The 22,956-nt window shown below is 43.5% G+C and overlaps 1 protein-coding gene across 2 annotated transcripts in view; it reads left to right on the top strand.

The window, feature by feature from the left end:
- C1H1orf21 (chromosome 1 C1orf21 homolog) overlaps nucleotides 1-22,956 on the top strand; it is a 208,512-nt gene that overhangs the window by 159,017 nt on the left and 26,539 nt on the right. For both annotated transcript variants that reach the window (XM_021170447.2, XM_021170455.2), the window contains exons 4-5: nucleotides 13,435-13,511; nucleotides 19,115-19,175. In XM_021170447.2, the coding sequence (XP_021026106.1) occupies nucleotides 13,435-13,511; nucleotides 19,115-19,175 (138 nt within the window). The remainder of the gene's footprint in view (nucleotides 1-13,434; nucleotides 13,512-19,114; nucleotides 19,176-22,956) is intronic.

The following is a 22,956-nucleotide window of genomic DNA, read 5'->3' as shown; positions in this document are numbered from 1 at the left end:
CTATAAGAAGAGACAGATGTATCAAGAGTGATGGCTGTCTACCAGGAGGGAGAGGTTCCACCCAGGAGGGTGACAGTGTCCATCTTGATGTCTTCCTTACCTTTCATCATAGCCTGGGACGTTGGGCTGGACTTCTGAGTCCAGCCTCTACAGTAACTTGCTCACAGTCTCTGAAAGTGGGGGCACCATTAGGTGATTCTGAAGTAGCAGAGTGGGCGGGTCCTCATTTGGATAAGAGCGGGCAGTACCTGTTGGCACTTCTCCCATCGTCCGTTGACCACCTATAAAGGATACTTGAGAGAAATATTGCCACATAATTATTTCAAGTCGCTCTAGCCTGGTGACTGTAAATCACCAACCTTGGTGGCTAGAGCAGAGAGATCTTATTCATTAAATAATGCATTTCATTAGATAATGCCTCTACATAATGCGAGCTGATGAAACAGCTTAGAGGAAGGAGGCAGGCTTTGATTATATTGTCAATTTCTATTCTGTAGTTGGTTGACAAAATTCCTTACTATTTAGGAACTGGTTCTAATATACGGTGGGATAGGTGTGCGTCTTCTGTTACTGGCTGTCATGGGTTGTACTTTGGAAATGTTTTAATTGATGGCTTTGGAGAGGGTGTGCTCTCAAACTTCTTCCTGGCCGCTCCTTGTTATTCAGAGCTCATTGACCCTTTGTGTTCTGGGCCTTGAGTTGTTTGGACCTGGAAGGGCAATTACAGTTTCTAAGCAGTAGCTTAAGGACATCACCAGGGCCCAGGACTCTGTCCTTAAAAATGCACCTTTCATCCAGGCCCTGGTCTCATCTTTGGATATTAGGACATAAAAGGAAGCTTTGAAAACGAGAGGACTCTTCCTTCGCTATCCTCTTTAATTTAAGTAGATTTAGCTTTTAAAGTACTGCAAAGTATGGCTTGAAAGAGATGTGCATCTGGGGACACTCTTTCACTGTGGATGACAGTTCATGTTATCTTAGAATCTCCAGTTCTTTAATGGCCTCGGTCTTATTCCTCACCTTACATAGTTGTTGTCAGATGAACTGATACAAATTAAATAAACAATAATAGTAAGAATAATGGCTGACATTTACTGAGCCCACTGGGCCCTGTGATTGGATTTCATCTGTATCTAAATCAATTAGAGCCTACGGGTTAATGTGATGACTAACAAGGGAAAAATGCCATCAATACTAGCTATTACTTTTGTTCTTGTTACTGCTTTCCTGGTTTTAAGAAACCTTCAATAAGGCAGAATCAGTGTGTAGTTTTCCTCTGTTGAGTTTTTGTGGAAACATGAGTTAAATATGCATGTTCTCCAGTCAGAAACCAACGAAGAATTGTCTAGGAGTTTATCTTTGGTAGCATGAATCGAGAGAGGGAGCAGGGGAGGGGAAGCGAGGCTGTGCATTAGGCACAAAGACCCAACATGCATGTCTTCTGTTGGTGCCCCTGACTGTTGGACAACACACACGGTGCTATGTGTGAGCTTCCGTGTCAGTAACATTCCCATGAGATTTTGCAGAATGGCGTGAAGTCTCCAACATATCAATGACATTATAGCATGAAGCTTTGGATTCTACCAAAAGCTGTTCTTTCAGCCTTCACTTACGTGGCAAGTTATGGTTTGTGTTTGTTTGGAAAAGAGGATGCCAGATGAGTCTCAAGAGGAACAAGCACTCACTTGTTTTGAACACAGCCTTTGGGGGCGGGGAGTGGGGTGGAGATGCAGTGTAAAACAGTGATGTGTTTTTGTGTGGTTCCTTTGGATGGTTTAAATCCTTTCCAGCAGGTCAGAGTTTTTTGTTTGTTGGGGTTTTTTTTTTTCCTAAAGGAAAAAAAAAAATACCTAATTTAGTCATGACTTTTGGTGGGACCTCATAAATAGCCCCCGCTGGGGAGAGATTGGCACTGTTATAAGGTCTCGTGTAAGACAGACTGGCCTTGAAGTTGAGATACAGCTGAGAATGATCTTCAACATCTGATCCTCCTGCCTCCCCAAGTGCTAAGACGCTAGGCATGAGCCAGCACACCGGCTTAAGCGATGTGGTATCATCAGTTACCTTGAAAGGATAGCATGATGAGTGGCAAAGTGTACCTTACTGGTGGCTTAGCAGTAAGGTATCAAAGTGCATCAAGGGAAGGGCACTACACCTGAAAACGTGAGATGCATTGAAAATACCGGTGATACTAAGTGTTTGAAAACATCAATGTCAGAGCAGCAGTATAAATTATGTCATGAAATTTGAGCATAGAAACTAATATTGCAAATGAAAATTGCTTTTTTCATGTCATGTCACTGTATATAAATGCAGATACATCTGAATTGATAAACTGTATTGAAGTCTAGAGGTTTCAGGCACACCAAGGAATGGCATAGTTAGGCTTGCCAAGACATGCTTTGGAAAAACAAGCAACCTTATCGTCAGGTCCTCGTAGTTGATTGATGCTCGTAAGCCTGTGCTTTAATTTTGTTTTATTTTTACTTTTGACTCAAATAGAGAAGATTCTTGCTGAGTTCTAGAGATAAGAAATGAAGGAATCAGCAAAATGACTCTCTGAAAACTCATTTTTCTCTAGTGTCATGGGCAGTAGGGGGTACAGCCTGAGGAGTCTGTCGCCCAAGGACCCCTCCCGGAAGCAGTTGTAGTCTTGACTTAAGCTGCATGGGAGAATTTTACGACGAGGCAATATGAAGCAGAAGGGATTTATGTGGCTGTTTCTTCTTTAAGAGTGCTGGGGAGATAGCTTAGTAGGTAGCGTGCTTGCCATGGAAGTATGAGAACCAAACTTTGGGACTCCAGAGCCCACATACGCATACATGGTGGTCTCGGTATAATTCCAGCACTTGGGAGGCAGAGAAGAGGGCTCCCTGGAGCAAGCTGGGTAGCGGGACTAGCCATATTGGTGAGCTCTGGGTTTAAATGAAAGACTGTGCCTTAATAAATAAAGTAAAAAAAAAGAGTAGAGAGCACTCCCAAGTCAACCTTGGGCTTCTAGCCCAAATGCACACATGTACCAGTGCCATGTGTGTTTGCGCACATGTGTGCACATGCACACAAAAGAAGAAAGGAAAAGGATAATATACACTTAAGCACCAGCACTGAGAGATGTCACCTGAACAAAGGATAGAAGTGGTTTTGCATAAGACAGTGACATCACTGGAAGCATCAGTGGGATTGTGGATAGCATATTTATGGTCACATTCTAATGGAGGAAAACATTCATGGGCTTTAGGGAACAGTCCAGGAATGGGCAGGATTTCCAAGAATAGAGGAATTCTTATCCAAGGTTTCTAAGCATGAGTCAGGTGCATGATGGGAACAGGCAGCTCAGCGGGGCTAATGATATGAAGATGCCATTATGGTACAGGGCTAGGAAGCCATCATCAGTCAGTCACGTTGGCTACAGCTGTAACATACTCCTGGCTCTCATTAGCCGTCTCACACTATTCATTTCAGCTGGTCTATTCGTTTTCCCTGCTTATCTGGCCTACCTCAGCTGGACCTCGAGGGCATACGGAAAGAAGAGAACGGTGTGATCAAATGTTCAGAAGCCTTTGCTCAGGGGTCAGTTTAGTTAGCCTCGGCTCGGTTTTCATGGATGAAGTCCTAACCGGAAAGTCTCCTAACACTGATCCTCAGTTAGGTGGGACGTAGGAGCACCAGAAGTGCTAGACTCCTCCTCCCCGATGGGCCACCATGCCACACTGCACAGACTCACCACTTTCCATCCACCCTCTGTAAATGCCCCACTCGGGTTTCTTATGGGGACATGCACCAAATTTGGGGGGGGGGCAACTGTAGGAGAAGACAATACGGAAGCTTTGCTGGAAAGCTTCTGTAAGACTGAGCAACTAAACTAATGAAGAAACAAGGCCAAGCATAGCTTCTAAGCATGATGTCAAGATGAATGCCACTCATTTCTGGCTGTGTGCTTCTCTAAACAAGAAGAGAGTAGGGAAGAGGTGTGCTGACTCTGTGTGGCCTAAGCACAGTAAATGTTCAGCATGAAGGGCTTTTTCAGCCTCGTCAATACCTACGACCAGTCTTCCCCTAAAGCCTTGGCTATGAGCACTTACATAATGGAACACTGCCAGATTTGATTATCGAGCGCAGCACTGTTTGGAATCCAGTGACAAACTTCATCCACTCTGTAAGATAATTACAGCACAGCAGATCTGACGTTTATATGAGCTAGAAAGCCAGAAACGGAGTGCTGGGGGTGCTATTAAAACAGGGGTTTCTTGTTGGCTCACGCTTCCGACAGGGAAAATGTGGGAAAAGGGAACTAAATTGAAAAGAAGCTAAATCTCTAGAAGAACTAGAGAATGGTGCCTCACAAATGTGTGCATTTTTATGTTTATATATCAAAGTAAATTTAAGAGTTACTGGAAGAAAGGAAAAGAAAAAGAGAAATCTTTGTTCGCCAGTTCTAAACTCAGCCCTCTCACATGTGAAAGCGTACACTCACTGTATGGGCTGCCTTGCATAGATGATCATTTTAATAGTGTACTTTACATAAACATACACGTGCATTTTGGTAGAAAAGATTTGTAATACAGAGAGACCCTAGGCCGAATAGCAAATGCAATGATGGCCATTGCATCTTCTTTTCCCTACAGAGTCCTGTCCTGCTAGGACACTACCACCACAGAAGTGGTCATCTGGCTCCTTCACTGGCCAATCTCAGTGTTTTCCTACTGTTCTTGTAACTGGGACCACAGGAGAGATTTGCCTTATGGGCCATGGAGTTGGCAGGGTTAAATCTGGAGCTGGCAGGGTCAGGGAATAAATTACATCACAATGATAAGCAAAGTCAGACAGACAGACTTTACTACCTGCATGAAACCAGGTGTGATCAGATGTATTCCCCTTAGGTAATCCAATCCATCCCTTACCGGCTTGAAGGGAATCAAATGGACTTCCTGGCTCTTGTATCTGAAGGAGTCCTAACCGGTGTGGAGCATCCTCTAAGCACACTGTCTTCTCAGTGTCTCCTGGCTCCACTCCTTTGCTCCACTCCACTCTGTCTACCCACGCCCACACTACACAGACTTCCCACTACACCACAATCTAGCATCCTCTCTACCATGACGCTCCTCCTGTACAATCCATCAAAAGGCCACACCAGGATTTCTGCACCAGGCTCCTCAGGAAACAGCCTGCCTCTACTTCTCCTGCTCTGAATAGATGCTTTTGGAACTCATACCTAGTCAGGACTTCCCTGCTTAAAACTCTTCAGAGTCTCCATTATGGTTAATAGAATAAAATCCAGAGTCTTTCATTTCTCTTCCAAGCCTGGAGGACTATGGCAGAATCTCAATTCATATTTCCTTCCATCCCACCCTAAATGCCACATCCGCTGTGAGCCAGGGCTACAGGCAGAGTAAAGAGTGAAATTCCTAAGACCGTTGGTCCTGTTGATGAAGATCACAGTGAATGAGATTCTCACTCCTTTTTATTTTTATTTTTTAAGGAAAAGGAGCAATGGAGAAGCTGTGGTGTGTGACTGTCCATGCATTTCTCTGGGATGCGTGAACGACACATGCATGCCCAGATTGCGTGTGATGTAATTTACCAATGCTAGCCACTATGGTTGCGCGCCCAAGTGCTTTAGTCTGTTCTGAATTCTGAAGGGCATTTTGATCCAGTTTAAATCTGCAGTGACATTTTCCTGTATTTCTATAAAAATTTCACATTTTAATGTAACTAATGGTATTTGTTATATACTGCGTCAGGCTGTTCAGAAAGGGAAAATTCTATCATTAATGTTCTATAATAATATGATGCATGCATTTAGAAAAGCTAGAAATGGGTTAGTTACTAGGGCTGTCTAGAAATAATCCAGTTCTCCCCAAAGCACACTCTCCTTTCAGCATCTCCGGGCTCTACTGTATAGTAGGGTTAAGGTTGCTCTCTCTCTCTCTCTCTCTCTCTCTCTCTCTCTCTCTCTCTCTCTCTCCTGCTGATCCTGGCTTGTTTTGTGTGTCACCTTGTGTCTTGTGTCTTAGTCAGGGTTTCTACCCCTGCACAAACATCATGACCAAGAAGCAAGTTGGGGAGGAAAGGGTTTATTCAGCTTACACTTCCATACTGTTGTTCATCACCAAGGAAGTCAGGACTGGAACTCAAGCAGGTCAGNAAGCAGGAGCTGATGCAGAGGCCATGGAGGGATGTTCTTTACTGGCTTGCCTCTCCTGGCTTGCTCAGCCTGCTCTCTTATAGAACCCAAGACTACCAGCCCAGAGATGGTCCCACCCACAAGAGGACCTCCCCCCTTGATCACTAATTGAGAAAAAGCCTTATAGCTGGATCTCATGGAGGCATTTCCCCAACTGAAGCTCCTTTCTCTGTGATAACTCCAGCTGGATCAAGTTGACACAAAACCAGCCAGTCCACCTTGGCCCAGTTAGAGTCATCAGAAAGGAAGGAGCTTCAGTTGAGGCACTGCCTCCATGAGACCCAGCTGTAAGGTATTTTCTCAATTAGTGACCAACCAGTCCATTGTGGGTGGTGCCATCCCTAGGCTGGTGATCCTGGGTTCTATAAGAAAGAAGGCTGAGTAAGTCAGGAGGAGCAGGCCAGTAAGCAGGAACCGCAACCTCTCAAAACAAACAAACAAACAAACAAACAAAAAAACCCAAGGTTACAGACCCAAAAACAACAGAACCCTTGTGTTTCATCCCAATCCTAGTTATGTTTCTGCTCTGACTTGAGCTTGGAGAACTCAGGGGAAAACAAAAACAAACAAACAAACAAACAAAAAAAACGAGGATCCAAATTTCCTTCATCTTCTCATCTCGCTTATAATGAACAGCAATGTGGAAGTGTAAGCCAAATACACTTGTATTGGCCCTGTTCTTCCCAGTTTCCTTTTTGATCATGGTGTTTGGCCACAGCAATAAAACCCTTACTAAGATACTTTCTCATTTCTTGAGACAAGGCCTCACTCTATAGCCCTGACTGGCCTGGAACTCACGTTGTAGACCTGCCTGGTCTCAGGCATCCTCTACTTTTGACTGCATATGTTTTGTAACCTATTATGGCCAAATGAAGTGAGGACTTAACATTGATGACCTCCAGCGTGAGGAGTTTGGATGTTAAATGGATGTGGAGCCTCACAGCCTGAGTACCCTGCACTGGCTAAGAGGCAGGAAGTAAACTTTCTTTCCGTTGATCTCCACGAGCTACCCTCTCCCTAGCTGATAAAAACATCATGGGCAGAAACTGAACATAGTCCCCACGTAGATGGCTCCCTACATGTGTACGCCTTGAAAACCCTGGAGAAGAAGGGTCTTTTAAAATATCCTTAACTTATAATTGTCAGTAGGACTTGCTAACACTGTAGCTTGTTTCTTTTAATTACCAACATAGTGACTTAATGACTTTGTTCTAAATTTGTTGATATACAATTAAATCTGTTCCGAGCTATTTCCTGTGGCTGTTTAACTTACAAGATTGTTTTAAATGTTTCCCGTCTGCCTTAAAAAGCAACTTCATGAGAAGCACTGGGGTGCCTTAAAATCACTCTGCTCCCCCACCCCCACCCCTGCCGACACATTTGTTTGCTGCAAGATGAGATTTGTGGCAGGATTTTTCATTTATGGGGAAAGAATTGCAAAGGAAGCTGAGACGTCACATTTTCACTTCTTCATCACTAGTAACTGACTACGTAATGACAATGGGCATTTGGGGCTTTGTTCGTGTTCTGATGCTGGTTGGACCACGTTTAATAGCTGCAGCTGACGGAGCGGACATGTCGATATGCCAACACGCAGTAATTCTGGGGAAGTGACTGTGGTTCAGCTCATCACAAGCATGCAGAAGACAAGCTATTTAAAAAGACATTGTGTCCTTTTCCATCTTAATATTATGTGAGAAATCAAATATTTAATGTCAGAGGAGGTGGTTTACAGACTTTGCATTCTATGAAATACACCCTCCTGAGGTGAAATGATTATTTTGTAACTGAATATATTCCTATTTTTCAAATGTGCTTATGTACCCCAAATTTTCTTGATTACAGGACTTGGCAAAGTGGTTTTTTTTTTTTTCTAGTTTCCATGGGTTTTCTGAAACAAAGTGATTCAGATATGGAGGTAAACAGACAGACAGACAGACAGACTGACAGAAGTGTGGGAGAGACACCACCTACAGGACAACCCCTTTAAGCTTTCTTGTCGGGTCTCTTGTGTCATTTCTCCCCACAGGAAGCTGTAGTAGTTCCAGGAACTAGGACTTAGCTCCAGACCTCAGTCTGACCAGTGGTTTCTAAGGACGGGAGAACCCCTGCGCTGGGCATTGGAAACCATGAGGGTTCCTCTCATTTAAGCCCAACTAGAAAAGAGACCCTCACAGCTACCACTGACAGCCCAAGCAAGAGACAAGAGACAAAGAAGTGACTGAGAAAAAGATGTCCCATCCTTCTGTGTTAAAGCCCTTAGCAGGTAAATTTCTGCGAGCATCCGAGCATCCTGAAGATGCTGCCTCCTTCAGCGTGGTGGAGGAGGGGTAAGAGAGACTGTTCGGAAAGTCATTGGCCCTTCTGGGTATTTTCTCCTTCCCTCCGCCCCTCTGGGAGTTGCCAGCTGGGTGGGAATGCTCTTGGCAGCTGCCTTAATACAGTTGCCTTGGCTGTCTTCAGCAACTGAGAAAGGAATGATAAGTTTACTCAGACATGACAGCATGCTCTGTTCCTAAAGAAAGAAATTATCCCAGGCAAAGGAAAACTTCGCTATTTAAATAAGCTTGTCACTACCTGACAGTAGTTTGCAAGCTTTTTTTTTTTTTTTTTTTGAAAATGGATGCTTCTTCCAGCTGATGGAGCCATTGGCCGTGATCAAGGGTGAATGGGTGCCCTTCCAGGTCTCTATGATAATGCTGAGGAATCTGTGCAAAGCTCCAGGAAGTGTGAAGGGCAAGTGGAAGAACCCAAAGTGTGAAGTCATCTTCACTCTGAAATGCAGTGCTCAGATTTGTAAAGAATCGCCAAGCTCTCCTTTTCCAGCTGCACACTCCTAGGCCCGTGGAGCCTCTCTCTCTGCAGGGTGTTCTGCGTGGATCTGGTATCTGTGTTCTAGCAAGCAACCATCCTAGAGAGTGGTGGTGCCTATGTGGACAGAGGAAGACCCATGGCTTCTGCCCTGTCCCCGTGGTCCCCAGCTGAGGTAGGAGGGTACTTAGTTTTTAACACCAGGATAACATTGAACTCTTTTTTTGTCTCCTAAGGGAAAGAACATCTTGGTTTTCTCTTCCTCTTTCCAATTTCATTCCTGGTACAGGTGTCTCATGGCTCTGGGCACACTGTCGGGTTAACACCTTCAGCTGTGAACATGGCTCTCCATCCCTGCCAACAACCTCTTCAGCCACTTTTTGTTTCCTGTCCCATCCCCTCTAAAACTGGCAAAGCACTTTGAATCCCCTGACAGACAAACCCTGATGTACAAGTTAATTAGGTTTCTAAACAAATATAAAACTGGCTTTTCTTTGATAAATGCAGGCAACCAGTGAATATGTCAGTTCTCTGTGTGGCAAGGCACAGAATATCCTGGGGATGCATAGGAAAAAATAAAAGAACAAAGTCTTAAAAGTCAAAATGTAATAGTAAGGTTCCCAGTGAGACATCACTTCACAGCAGCTCCAATGGAAGTAATTGAGAAACTGACAGATGTTGAAGCGGGGATGTGGAGAACCTGGACCCATCATGCATTGCGGGTGGGAATGTAAATCATGCAACTCCTTTATAAAATAATGTGTTGATATGTTCAATATGGAAACAAAGCTTACTGTACAGCCCAACAGTCCCACTTCCAGGAGTCTCCCCAAGAGAAATTAAAACATACTTGTATGTACACAAGAATGCTCATGGCACTGTTCTTTATAAAGCCACAAACTGAAAACAATCTAAATTGTCCATCAAGTGATAGCTAGGTGAGCCAAAGGTGACATATTCATACACTAGGATGTTATTTTTAAATTAAATGAAGTTCTGATATATGCTGCATGTGAGTAAATCTTAAAAGTATGCTAAGTGAAAAAATGCTGTAGCCAAAGCTACCCATTGTGTGATGTCGCTTACATGAATATAGAAAATGCAGGCTTATAGAGACAGTGATGGTGTTGGGATCTACAGATGAAAATGAGGGTTACTTAAAAATGGCACTGTTTGGAGTAACAGAAACATTAAAACTCGACTATGGTAATCTATACACTGAACTACTATGATACTATAGAAGTTTTATGAAATGGGTGTTTACCCCATGAGGCTGTTCATTTTATTTACATAAAATGTACACCATGATCAGATACTCAGGAAGCTTTTTCTATGAGAAAAAGGAACCAAGGCCACGGGTGGTCGGCACAGCCCTTGGGTTCCCCAGCCCTGGGCATCTCACCAGGGACACACAGATGAGACTGCCTGACCTTGGATTTTCACCTTCCAAACTGAGCTACTTAATCCCCTTTTCTTTTTGTAACAAATTACCGAGCTTCCAGTATTTCATCATAGCAACAGAAAGCAATAACAGCAGTGTGTATTGGCCACCCCATCATGACTCGCAGTAGACAGCTAATTTCCATTTTCACTTAAGAATGCGCTCAATGAAGCAATATAAATTTAATTTTATTAAATCCTGTGCTTGGAGGCATATCTTTTTGACAGCATTGCAGTTAAGTAAGAGATCTGCATAAAGCATTTCCTTTGCCTACTCAAGGACAGTGTTCTCCTGAAGAAGAGCGCTTCCGCAGTGATGGAGTTGTTCGCTGAGTTAGCACCTCTTTCTTCTAATGGAATGGCATTGCTCCTTTAAAATGGAGATGCCTGGCAGGCAAACTACTGATGCTCAAACCTGGGAATGTGGCATGTCATTTTCTCAAAAATGAATGAAGAGAGATTCCTACTTCAAGGAAAATAATTGACAGGAGTTTGTTTTTGGTTTTGCTGGTGATAAGATTCAGAGCTTAACCAAAAACTGTACAGTTGAAAAGCTTTGTATCTACCATTATGAACTTGACAACACTCAAGATTCTGATGATATGGGCGGAGGATTCAGCAAATGCATTTTTCAAAATAATGTGAATGAAGTGTCAAAATTTGAAGACAAGTGGTGATTCTAAACATTTGAGAATTTTTGGCCTAGTGACCAACAGTGTGAACTCTGGTGTCAGGCTGCCTGTTCAAATTCCAGTCTCACCACTCTTTATTTATAAAACTCAGTTAACTTTACCTCTCAATGCCTCAGTTTGCTGATCTATAAAGTGGGGATGAAGTGACTAGGAATGTGATATGCACTGTAATCTCATTATGCTAAAGGTGAGAAAGGAGGCAGCAATGTCTCAAGAATGAAAAAGAGGAAGAGCAATACAATGGCTTGTAACTAGAAGAGGTGTAGGTATGACAGTGAGTTAATGTATGTAAAGACTTATGAACAATAAATAAGGCAATATATGTAGATGCTTAGAATAATGTCTTACTCAAAATAAGTTCTCAATAACTTGTTACTACTGGTTTTGGTAAATTGTAATTTGTCAAATAAAGACATAAATGCATAGTAGAAAGTTTCGCTATTGTGCCTCTGTCATTTGGGAGCTGTTCATAACATAACAATTATATATAATATTTAACACATATTATATTTAACAGATATAAGTATGTATAATAGGTTTTTAAGGGCGAGTTGAAGAGGTACTATAATTATGTCGGGTAGTTTTGTAAGTGTGATATAAATAGGTTACAGTCATGTGAGTTGCCAGTTCCCTGCGTCTGTGATGTGGAAAGTGATGATGGATCATTTGAGCTCTAGGAATTTAGGAGATTGAGTGACGAGAGGTCATGCCTGCCCACTTATCAATGTTTAAGAAAGCATGCAGCTTCAGTGGAGAAAGTATCCACACTGGAAGAACCCTGTGTCTTCCACCCTGCAGGGAGGCTTCCTCTCAGCTCCTCTCTAAGACAAACAGAGAGGCAGGTAGGTCTTTTGCTAGGAGGGTTCCTTTACTCTGCTGTCCTGTGCTGAGCACCTTGCGTGATGCTTGAAGCCCTTGTTGGGCAGCACAGCCCCAGTGGTGGCAGTGCACATGGGCCCTGGGCTACTGGAGCTGCTGTGTTAGTTTGCTAATTCTTCTACCTGCCTTGTGCAAGACGCATTAACTAGGTGTTGTTCCTTGTGTACCCCAGGAGAGGAAACAGTGTGTAGCCCATACTTGGTTTTAAATTTATTCTGTGTATCGTTAGGGGGCGTGGACAACACAGTGTGCCCGTGGAGAAAGTTTTGGGAGTTAGTTCTCCTCTTGCACGAGGTTTCTGGGGATGGACCACAAGTCATCAGGCTTGTGCAGTGAACACTTGCTCAGTGACCCACCGTACCCGCCTTATTTTATTCTCCTAAATGTTCATAAGTAACATTAGTTTACTATAAAGAAGGTAAGGTGACCTGTAGGGAAATGCTGATTGTTTTCTTTTCCCAGAACATGAAATTAACCATATTTTTCATTTGTGTTTGATGGTAAATAAGAACCGGTATAAAGGTTGCTGGAATGCCACTGAGTGAGATGGTGTGTCTCTGCAGAAAGACAGGGACACAGAAGAGTCACCCAGGTCACTCCACAGGAAGTGAAGCTGGTGAGCTAGTCCACTTTGGTATCTAGCTCCTAAATTTAATAGTGGTCTCTTCGATTTTGGCCACATTTCAAGTTCTTTAAGGACGGACAGCCTCCTGTTAATGAGGTTTAGAGTTTTCTTTCTACTTTAAAGGGTATGTTTTTCAAGCTACGAGTAAAGTACTTCACATATGTATGTCTCTGAAGCACAGGATGGATGTCTTTTTGAGACAGTATACTTACTGAGACACCAGCACTTTAATACCTGAATATTTCTTCCCCGTGAGGCTGCTCTGCTGGACAGACATAATCTTGTCAAGCTAAAAGCCAAAGACTTTTATTGATCCAGGAGAATCTAGTTCTAAAATGTACTGTAAGCAAAACTATTATTAGTCATTTGTAGTCATGTCCTTGTCCCAGCTAGAGTCTTTCTTATTCACACGCTGTGTCTTAGTGTCTTACACTGCACAGTTTACCTGGACAGGTAGACAATGCCTGTGATTATCCCAGTCCCCTCTTCCTGACACTGAAGCTTTTTGTCCATTCTCTCCCTATTAGAAATCAGTAATTAAATGCTAGGTGCATGCTGTTTTCTAAACAGAGTGGTTGCCTGTTACAAAGACAACTCCTCTTTTCATTACAGTACTTCCTGTTCTGATGTCTGGCGGGTTCTGCCTGTATTGTGTAACACCTTTCCAAGGACCTTTGTCTTTGTGAGGTGTACAGCTTCAGTCAAGGGGCTCTAGTAGATCAGAGAGTTAGTGATGAAAGTGCTTGCTATTGTTAAGACCACAGATTCTCATCTTGTCTCTTACGCTTGTGCTTGCCTTTCAGGAAAAAAGTGCCAGCTCGAACACAAGGCTTAAAACTAATAAAGAAATCCCTGGATTAGTTCATCAACCCAGAGCAAAGTAAGTTCTCTTTCTGTTTTTCTCCTATTGTCTTTAAAACTCCATTTTTATTTATTTATTTATTTATTTATTTTGCCTCCCAGGTAATCAAGGCTTATTATAAAGCTTTAGTAATTGAGACAGTAAAAAGGAAAGTCTCAGAGCATCCTCAGTGCATATCAAAGCTGACAGTTTCAGGCCAGTTAGTGAAATAAATAAAAAAAAAGAGACATAGCTTTGTGGCTCTCATATTGGTGGGAGGAGGCGGTTAATTAAGATGTGACATATACAAGATATAAGATAAAACAAATCTTAGGAGATATACTAATTAATAGCTGCATTCAACTTACGAACATATCTTCATCAGAATATACCTTAGAGGTCACAAAGCAGAGGGTGGCATACAGATGACAATGTATATTTTCCAGAATATAGAAAATAATTTTTAAAATAAAATTGCAAAACCCAGAGACTAAGCTAACACATGAACAACCACTTGACTGAAGAGGAATCCGAGTGGGTGGTCTGTTTGAAAAGCATGTTATTTCATTCCATTAGATTCTCAAAAAACTTGTAATTCTGACAACATAAAAGTTAGCCAGAAGACGAATAAATAATGCTCTCAGACCCTGCTGTGGGTTACACAGCAGTGCACGCTGGAGGAAGCCAGTTTCTTATGTAGTAAAGTTGAAGCCTCCAGCACCGCCAGTGGCAGGTTTATGCCCTTGAGAAACATTTTACATTTGTGTTGGGAGACATTTTAGAATGTCCATAGCAGCAGTTTAGATAAGCTTTTAGAAGAAAAACCAACTGTCCATCAGTAACGCAATGGGTAGCAGTGCTGTGGTGTGCTCTTCTGATGGGGATGCTACACGTCTGTGAAAATGAATGAGGTGGGTACATGTTACACACATCAGGGCGGGGCACATGCAGAATGGTAAGTAGCAGGCTGTTCCTTCAAACTCAAAGACATAAATAAGCAATATTTTGCATATAAGTATAAGGCAAAGTAACAAAACAAAACAAAACAAAAAGCCAAGTTAAAAAAAAAAAAAAAAACATGAAGTTGAACTGGTGACTCCTGACTGGGAGAGACACAGGCTCTCTTCTAATCTGGGTGCCAATTGCATGATTGTTGCTTTTAATATGTAATTTTAAGAGATCTTTAACTTGAAAAGTTAAGTTGTACATTTCCTCAATGGTGTGGGTACTTGAAGATATTATGGCTTCCCAACATATGAACACTCTCATTTTACTAAAATCGTTAATGTCCTGGCCATGATCGTACATGACTGCAATCCTAGCACTTAGGAACGGAGGCAGGAGGATTGCCACATGTTCCTGGCCGGACTGCTCACTGAGTTCCAGGCAAACCAAACTACAAAGCAATAAGCTATCTTAAAAGAAGTTAATTCAATAGGATGCTAAAAATACATAAATAAATAGATTTTGAATCACTTTCTAGATTGTTCTAGTGCTCAGTCCATGTTGGTGATAAAATCACTTTGTCACATGAGATTATTGTTACATTTCTTGAGAGGGTGTTAATCTTTACAGTATCTCTACTTAAGGCTGAGTTAATTCCCAGGAATGCAAGTACATTGAACTGACTGTGATATCAAGGCCATAGCAGAAGAAGCATGTCATTGCTGGGTCGTCCTTGAAAACCTGAGATTAAAACAACCTGCTTGGTGTGGTGGCTACTGGTTGTCAGCTTCACTGCATCAGGAATTAACTAAAACCTAGATGGCAGGGCACACCTCTGAGGGATTTTTTTTTTCTTTTCCTTAAATCATTTGAAGTGTGAGGATATCCACTTCTAATCCAGATCCCTGAGGTGGGAAGATAAACTTTTAATTCAGATCCTTTGATGTGGCAAGATCCGCCTCTAATCTGGGCATGGCTTCTGCCAGATGCCTGCATAAAGGATGCAGAAGAGGGAAGCGTTTGCTCACTGCCTACTTGCTCTCAGGCATCTCACGTGTTATAAAGAGACAGAGACAAAGTGCACCCTTCAGGAGCTTCCCCCACTGGCCTCCAGCCAAAGCCCCCTCATGCTGAGGAGCCCACCACCTCTCAGTAATCCTTCAAACTGTAACTCCCTCAGTGACGAGCTTGGTGATCCGGTGCCCCACCCCCAGAGACCCTTTCCTCTGAGCATGGCTGCACTGAATCCTACGCCTTCACGGCATTCCCTTTAGGAAGTCATTACCAGATCCAAACCATATTATCGCTTTACATTTTGTGGCTGAAGTTCCCCATATTTGGAAACTGTATACATCACTGGAAATGAAAGCCGAATACCTTTAGCTCTGGAGCCATGTTGCCCGTCATGACTTCATTGGATTGCATTGCAGTAAGATTCCGTAGTCCCACTTAGCTGAGAAGCAACAGAAGGAGGTGCAAGGTGATTTTACAGAGCTTTGCCAGGTCTGCCTGGGATATTCACTGAGCTTTGTTAGTTAATGCTCATACCAGTATATAGCTTTTAATAACATTTGGGTCTGGTGAATATTAGCCCCACATATTCAAGCTATATAAACATGTGTATAGTGCAGCAGTCCCTAGTATGTAGAGAGGAAGGATAAGAAAATCAGTGACCTTTGCCTCTCCATCCAACTCACAGTCATCCAGTTGTACATCAGGAAAAGAAGATGCTTGGAACAGAGTTGGTACCCAGGGACTGGTCCTCACAGAGCGCTTTGTACTCTAACATCAGGGAAATGCTTGCATTATGATGCTGTGTTGGTAGGATCGCCACGTGGTAAGGGGAGAGTTCATGTGCATCCAGGAAGCTTGTCTCAACAGAGTAAACATTCTCTGAGATTTTATTCTCTAAAGAAATCTCTGCAGAATTCCCTCTGGAATGAGCCCATGGAAAACAAAGTAAGCCTTCCTCTTTCTGCCTCACTAAAACTGAGGTGATGGACAGGTAACTAGGACCTTGAAGGGGGCGTTTGTTCCTTTGGCGAAGTGTGCCGTAGCCCTCTGGCAGAAGCATGTGTCCGAAAGAGCGTGCATCCTGCATGAGGTTTTGACAATAACAAGTCCCCTTTCTCTGTTCACTTAGTTCCACCAACTGTGGGACGCACGCTGTATTTCAAGAGTGAATCTGCCTGGTACATAAAGGCAGGCAGGCAGGCAGGCAGGCAACACTTCCCTCTCTGTGGGCAGAGCAAACTGAAAGCACTGAGAATTTTGTGCTTGTGTCTCTACACGCATCCTTAGGTCAGCAGCCTTCTCCTTCAGCCTCAAGTTCCTGATACAGAACCCATAATAAGTTCTCTGTGACCACAGCAATGTCGGACACACTTGCAGAGTGAAGATATTCCCCCTTCACCCTCTGTGGATAGGAATGACTGTTCACCAGGTGTTGCTGTTTTCATGTTGTAATCATGAAATAAAGATGTAGATGGAAGTTGGCAACAGCTGTCGATGGTTAGCAGAAGGCCTGCTTATGTATGAAGAGGAGTCTGAGGTCAGGCACCTTACCCGTGTGACCAACCACACTGCCTCTGTAAGGGGTCAGAAGTCACATGAATTTAAATAGCACTCTCTCAGTCAATTAACAAACATTTATTGCCTTGCTGCTACATGCAAAGTAACACATTGCTAAGAAATACAACCAGGGGGCTGGAGAGATGGCTCAGCGGTTAAGACTGCTCTTCCAGAGGTCCTGAGTTCAATTTCCAGCAACCACAAGGTGGCTCAAAACCATCCATAATGAGATATGATACGCTCTTCTGGTGTCTGAAGACAGCAACAATGTAGTTATATACACTGAATAAGTAGTTTAAAAAAAAAAAAAAAAGGAAAGGAAAGAAAGAAAGAAATACAACCAGAAAGTTTGCACCATGAACACCAAAACGCCATTTTCATGGAATCTCTTGGACATTTATCCACACAGACATGTGTCTCTTCTGTTATCCATATGAAGATACACACCTGTTTTATTGTCTTTGCTACCTGGGACCTACAACTTCTAAAAGCCTGGCCGTGCAGCAAACATGGGTGCCAGACGGTTCATGTTCCGCACCCTCGGGAAGCCTGGGAGTCTTGCCTTCACTGCAGACACAGCTGAAAAGCTTGGCTGTGCTGTTCCAAAGCCTGACTGTAAAGTAGTGCGGGAAGGAAGCTGACAGAGAACCTGCACTCTCACAGGAGACAGAACAGTCAGGATCTCAGGAAACTACAGCGCTGGGGCTGCAGGTGATTGGCTGACAGCCGAGGAGCCCGGCCCGTGCTGGTGGCCCTGGGGATCACGGTATCACAGGAAAGTGTGGTGGTTTAAGGCTACCAGCATGGCCACTAGTCAGCAAAGAAACATACATATTTGATCCCTTAGAGTGTGCAGTTGGACAGGTTTGCCTCCAGAGTAGCTCAAACAATGTTTTGACGTTTGAGCGGGTAAAGCAGCGAGCAAGCTGGGGAAACTTGCTGTGGTGCGCACACTTCTCTTCATCCCAGATTTTCGCCCTGCCTTTTAAAGCTGCGTACGAGAGAAGGCCCAGTTCCCAAATAGAACATTGCCTTTATTTGAGCGATTTCATAAAGGATGGCGAAATGACACACTAGGTGTGAAAGTGCTTTGTAAACTGTGAACTGATTAGCAGTGTCGCCGATTTTCGTTGTTTGCCTGCCATAGCACAGCCGATGTCAGGTGCTCACAGATTTTCAGTCTAGGCCTTACACCTAGAGGAGAGCTTTTTGTGGGAGTCTTTTTTTGTGGAAAGCATTGGGGCTTCAGGACACATATCCGTTCCTGTGGCTCTATGGTGTGAGGTGTTATTCTAATGGCACATCACGTGGGCTTCTCCCTACACCTAGCTTAAAGAAACCATTCTAGGCCCACCCTCCACCCTCATTCCCAGCCACTGCAACCAATGCAGTGTGTGTCACTCACCCAGTGCCCTTCACCTCCGAGGAGTATCTGTGCATATTGATAGGTTGGAAGGACCTGGTTAGCACTGAATCCCAGTGTGCCACGCCTTTCCCATCTGTGATCCATGTTCTCTTTGTGTGTTATTCCTGCTGACAGCGCCAGCCATCTAACTAAGCAAGTGGAACAGAGCAAGCCAGCACATGGGCTAAGGGCTACTCAGAGGCTCTGCTCACCTTATCTCATGTTCCAGTGGGATTACGGTGACCTAAAGAAACTGGTCACAGGCAGTGTCAGGCTGCCATTCTGTCCTCTGCGCTTGTGTCTCTAGCTTATACTCATAGTTGGATGTGCCAGTGCTGCAACCTCTGTAAGATCCGTATTTCACACACAGGGCTGAAAATGCCGCATGTTGCATGTCCTGACTTTCTTCTTTTAGAATCCCAAGTGTGTTTTTAAAGGAAAAAAATGGCAAGTCCTGCCCAGCAATATCAGTATAAATAGCTGTAGAATGTTGAATGGAAGTTGTATTCCTTACATCATGAGCAATCATAGATTTAGGAAGCATGTTTACGAGATCAGTGTCATGACATCCTATTCTAAAGTAGCTCTGGGGTATTTTAGTGGGAACGTGTGCAGTCAGGAGCTGTGTGCCCCAGAGCTTCAAGGTCCACCATTGTGTACTTCAGAGGGCGTGAGATTCAGGAAGCATTGGAATAAGCGCTTGCTCTTCTTTGCTTTCCAGCATGCACATCTCTGAAAGCCAACAAGAATTCTTCAGAATGCTGGATGAAAAAATCGAAAAGGTAAGCAGGCAAATAAACTACATTACCTCAGGATGAATGCACTCACTGTGAGGTAGGATAACGATACTTTTGGCCCTGTGTTCTAAATCTTCTGGCAAAGGATTGGACCAAAACTTAAAACAGAGTATATATGGAAATGATGGGATAGAGCCCCCTGCCGGGCTTCTATCCTAGGCTTCTCTAGCTTATTCTAGTAGGTCTGATCAGGTAGAGACCATTGAAAAGCTCAAACCTCGTACTGCAAGGAGTGCTGCTGCCAGCAAGAGTCCACCAAGCACCTCTGTGTGCCTGCCACTTCTCAGAGCTCCTTACAAACATCTTGCACTTGTTTCTATTACTACTCTCTGCTAGGCATAACCTTTTTACCTCTAGGCCACACCAGCGATTACAGGTAACACAGGGAGCTACCATCTGCATGGTGCTGAGCCTCCCAATGTTTTAGTAACTTTCCCACAGTTGCCGATCTAATACAATGCTCCCCTTAAGCTACAGTTTCAATTACTCAAGAGTCAAGTGAGGTCCAGAAACACTAAGTGGAAAAAGTCAAATACTAATTCCTAATTCTTATGTAACTCATAGCTATTGTCGTAATTATTATTCATTGTAATTAACCTTTTACTGTGCCAAACCCGTACATTAAACTTTATTGTACGTGTGTAAGTACGTGTGTGTATATTCACACACGGCCTAGCCATTGTCCAGTCAGCATGCATACACAGGGTGGTGGTCACCTAAGGTGACAGAGCTGGAAACTCCTCCCACTCCGTACTGTTGGAGCTCTGCTGTTACACCACAGCATTGCCTGCAAGTTTGTGGTGATGCCACTGTAAAAACCAACCCCCACTACCAACTGCATGGGAGGGCAGCACGTACACTTACAGCACCTGATGCTTGGTAACAAAGGACATTACCACTGACGTGGGTACCTAAGCCACTTGTAGCTGTTTTAAATGTGTGCCTTCTACTTATAACAAAGTATAAGGTGTTAAGAAATGGTGGCCTTGCCATAGCGACATCTGTCTCATGCATCTCGGGGACCCTAAACAGGCCACGTGAGGTGATTGACCCGTGCCATCCAGGTCTGTGGGAACTCCCTCAAATTGACAAATTGACAAGTGATGTATGTGTCTAAATGGGTCTTCTTCACGTGGCATGTGACTGTGTATAGGAAAACAGAATATATAAGATTTGCCACTGTCCCCAGCTTTAGGACTCTTTGGGAGTCTTGGAGACCTTGTTCCCAACAGATAATAGGGATCGCTGTAATAATCATGGTTGGAATTCCACAGCTTTGACTCATCAGTCTCCACATTGCTTTTCTGTCTGTGTACAGATTTACATGACAGAAAAGTACAAAGTTGATCTATGTAGGAATTAAGCAATAACTTAACCTCAAATACCCCATGTACTGAATGGAGTATGGAACCAGGCAACACTGTCAACTTACAAATCTGACATAACTTATGAACACTATTCTAAAGAGGAATTTAAGACGTATTGGGCTATAATTAAAGTAGCACAGGGCAGTCTTTGAGTTCATTTTTTAATATTTTACCGTGTGTGTGTGTGTGTGTCTGTGTCTGTGTCTATGTCTGTGTCTGTGTCTCTGTGTGTGTGTGTGTGTGTGTGTATGTGTGTGTGTGTGTGTGTGTGTGTGTGTGTGTGTNTGTGTGTGTGTGTGTGTGTGTGTGTGTGTGTGTATGTGTGTGTGTGGACAAGTGCATGAGTTTGTTCAGGTGCACATGCATTGTGTATCCATCTGGATCATTCCTCAGAATCTCTCTGCCTTGTTGTTTGAGACAAAGTCTCTCAGTGGGACCTAGAGCTTGCCAGATAAGCTAGCCTTTCTAGCCAGTGAGCTCCAAGAATCCACTGTCTCCACCTCCCTAGCTCTGGGATTACAATTATGTGCCATCATGCCTGGCTTTTTTATGTGGTTTATGGGGATAGAACTCAGGTCTTTGTGTTTTCGAGTTAAATATTTCATGGCTCGTGTGTACAATGGCCATGTCACATCTGGGGGACAACACTTTACAGCTCTCCTCCTGTTCCTCTGGCTCCTACAGTCCTCTGCCCCCACTCTGCATGATGGTCCCTGAGTGTTGGACAGAGGCAGGGATAATACGGGTGTCCCATCTATGGCTAAGCACTCATAGTCTCTTACTCTCAGCCTCCTATTGAACACTAATGCCTCTGCATTAACCACTGCCCACTGCAGTCAGAGCTTCTCTGAGCAAGGTTGGAAACAACACAGTTCTATGGAGATAAACATACATAGGAGGCAGTTTGGCAACATGACCACTTAGAAGAATGTCAATAGATTTCCTCTATGATTTCCCTGGCCGTGGTTTTTTGGCCATGTTTGCAATATCAGGCATGAATTTCCTCCCGGGGAGCAGAGCTCAAATCCAATCAAAAGAATAGTTGGTTATCCCATTAACTACCACCATTGCAGCTGTGGATGCATGTTGCCTGGAATATCAGTATTGTAGCGTGCAGAGTCCAGTGATGGGCAAAACCATCAATATCTTTTTTGCTCCAGCAGCCTGTGTATCACCTTCCATCTCTATGAAAGCCAGTCAGTGGGGAGTCTTCTGATCGGCTCAAGAGTGATGTCTCTGTGTCCTGAAACCAAAGTGTGGTATCTCCAGTGGTAGGATGTTACCATCTCGTTACGGAGGTCTAGCAAGAGCAATAGCTAGAGCCTGTGTTATTTTGGGTGCCTCTCGGTGTTGCCTGGCATTGAAATTTTCACCTAAAAACTGGTGTCTTTGGAGAGCAACGTTATCTGCTAACATGGGGGACTTCTGTGCAAACTCCTTTTAAAAACATCTTAATTAGTTTACGGACTTTCCTAAGGCTTCTTCCTAACTGTAATGCATATATAGTTAGCCCACCCCACATCTCCTTTACCCACCCACAGGCCCACGCCCACTCAGACCTTTATCGTCCAGGGCTCTCCCCTGTTCACTCAGCACACATATGTTCTACTGTCTCCTCTTAGGTTTTTCACTCAAATTACAGGACCATGAGTCCCCAGGCAGACATCACTTTGGTTAAGCCTTCTCCCGACCTCTCCTTTCCCCTCACCTCCACTACCTGCTTGGGCCATTCTTCCTCCAGTATCCCCGTCTCGACCTCATCTCACCTATGTTTGACTATTTCCCCTCCCTATATTTGAAGTAAGGATACTCACACGAGAGAGACTTACTTTTACTTTTTGTGGCCGTTTCATCTGGACATCTCTCCCTGAAAATCCTGCCTCATAGTTACGCTGTTTAGTGCAAGATAGAAGATGCTCTTGCGTTTGTAACTATTTCAGAGTAGCACAGTTTCCAAAGCTGGCCTGGGAAAGCGTAAGCTCATAGTCTCCTGTCTCTCGGGAAAAGCAGCAGCTGCCACCAGTGTGGAGCTAGGGGTGGAGAAGGAGCTTCGGGCGGAGCTCCTTGCCCAGAGAGAAATACTGTAAGTGTGTATCTTTGTTTTCAGTAAAATATTGGCATATGTCTGACTTGACATTGAAAACTTCATTTCAGATCAATTACCAAACTTCACATATTGGTTCCAAAGATGCTCAGTGTGCTGATATCATTGTGTTTAGTAAAGAGAGGCAAAAAGAGAAATATGTTGTTTCTACTATGATAAAGATCTTTTGTTTTTCTATTTACCTAGCTTTTTCCACTACTAGTTTGGTGGGGATTTGGTTTGATTTGGTTTGGCTTTTGGGTTTTTTTGGTGATTAAAAATTTGGCCTAGCAGTTCAGGGTAGATTGGAAAAACT

The sequence above is a fragment of the Mus caroli genome, chromosome 1 (genome assembly GCF_900094665.2).
Source record: "Mus caroli chromosome 1, CAROLI_EIJ_v1.1, whole genome shotgun sequence".
NCBI classification, from domain to species: Eukaryota; Metazoa; Chordata; class Mammalia; order Rodentia; family Muridae; genus Mus; species Mus caroli.
The sequence above is the reverse complement of the archived record's forward strand: the minus strand, read 5'-3'. Positions and strand labels throughout refer to the sequence as shown.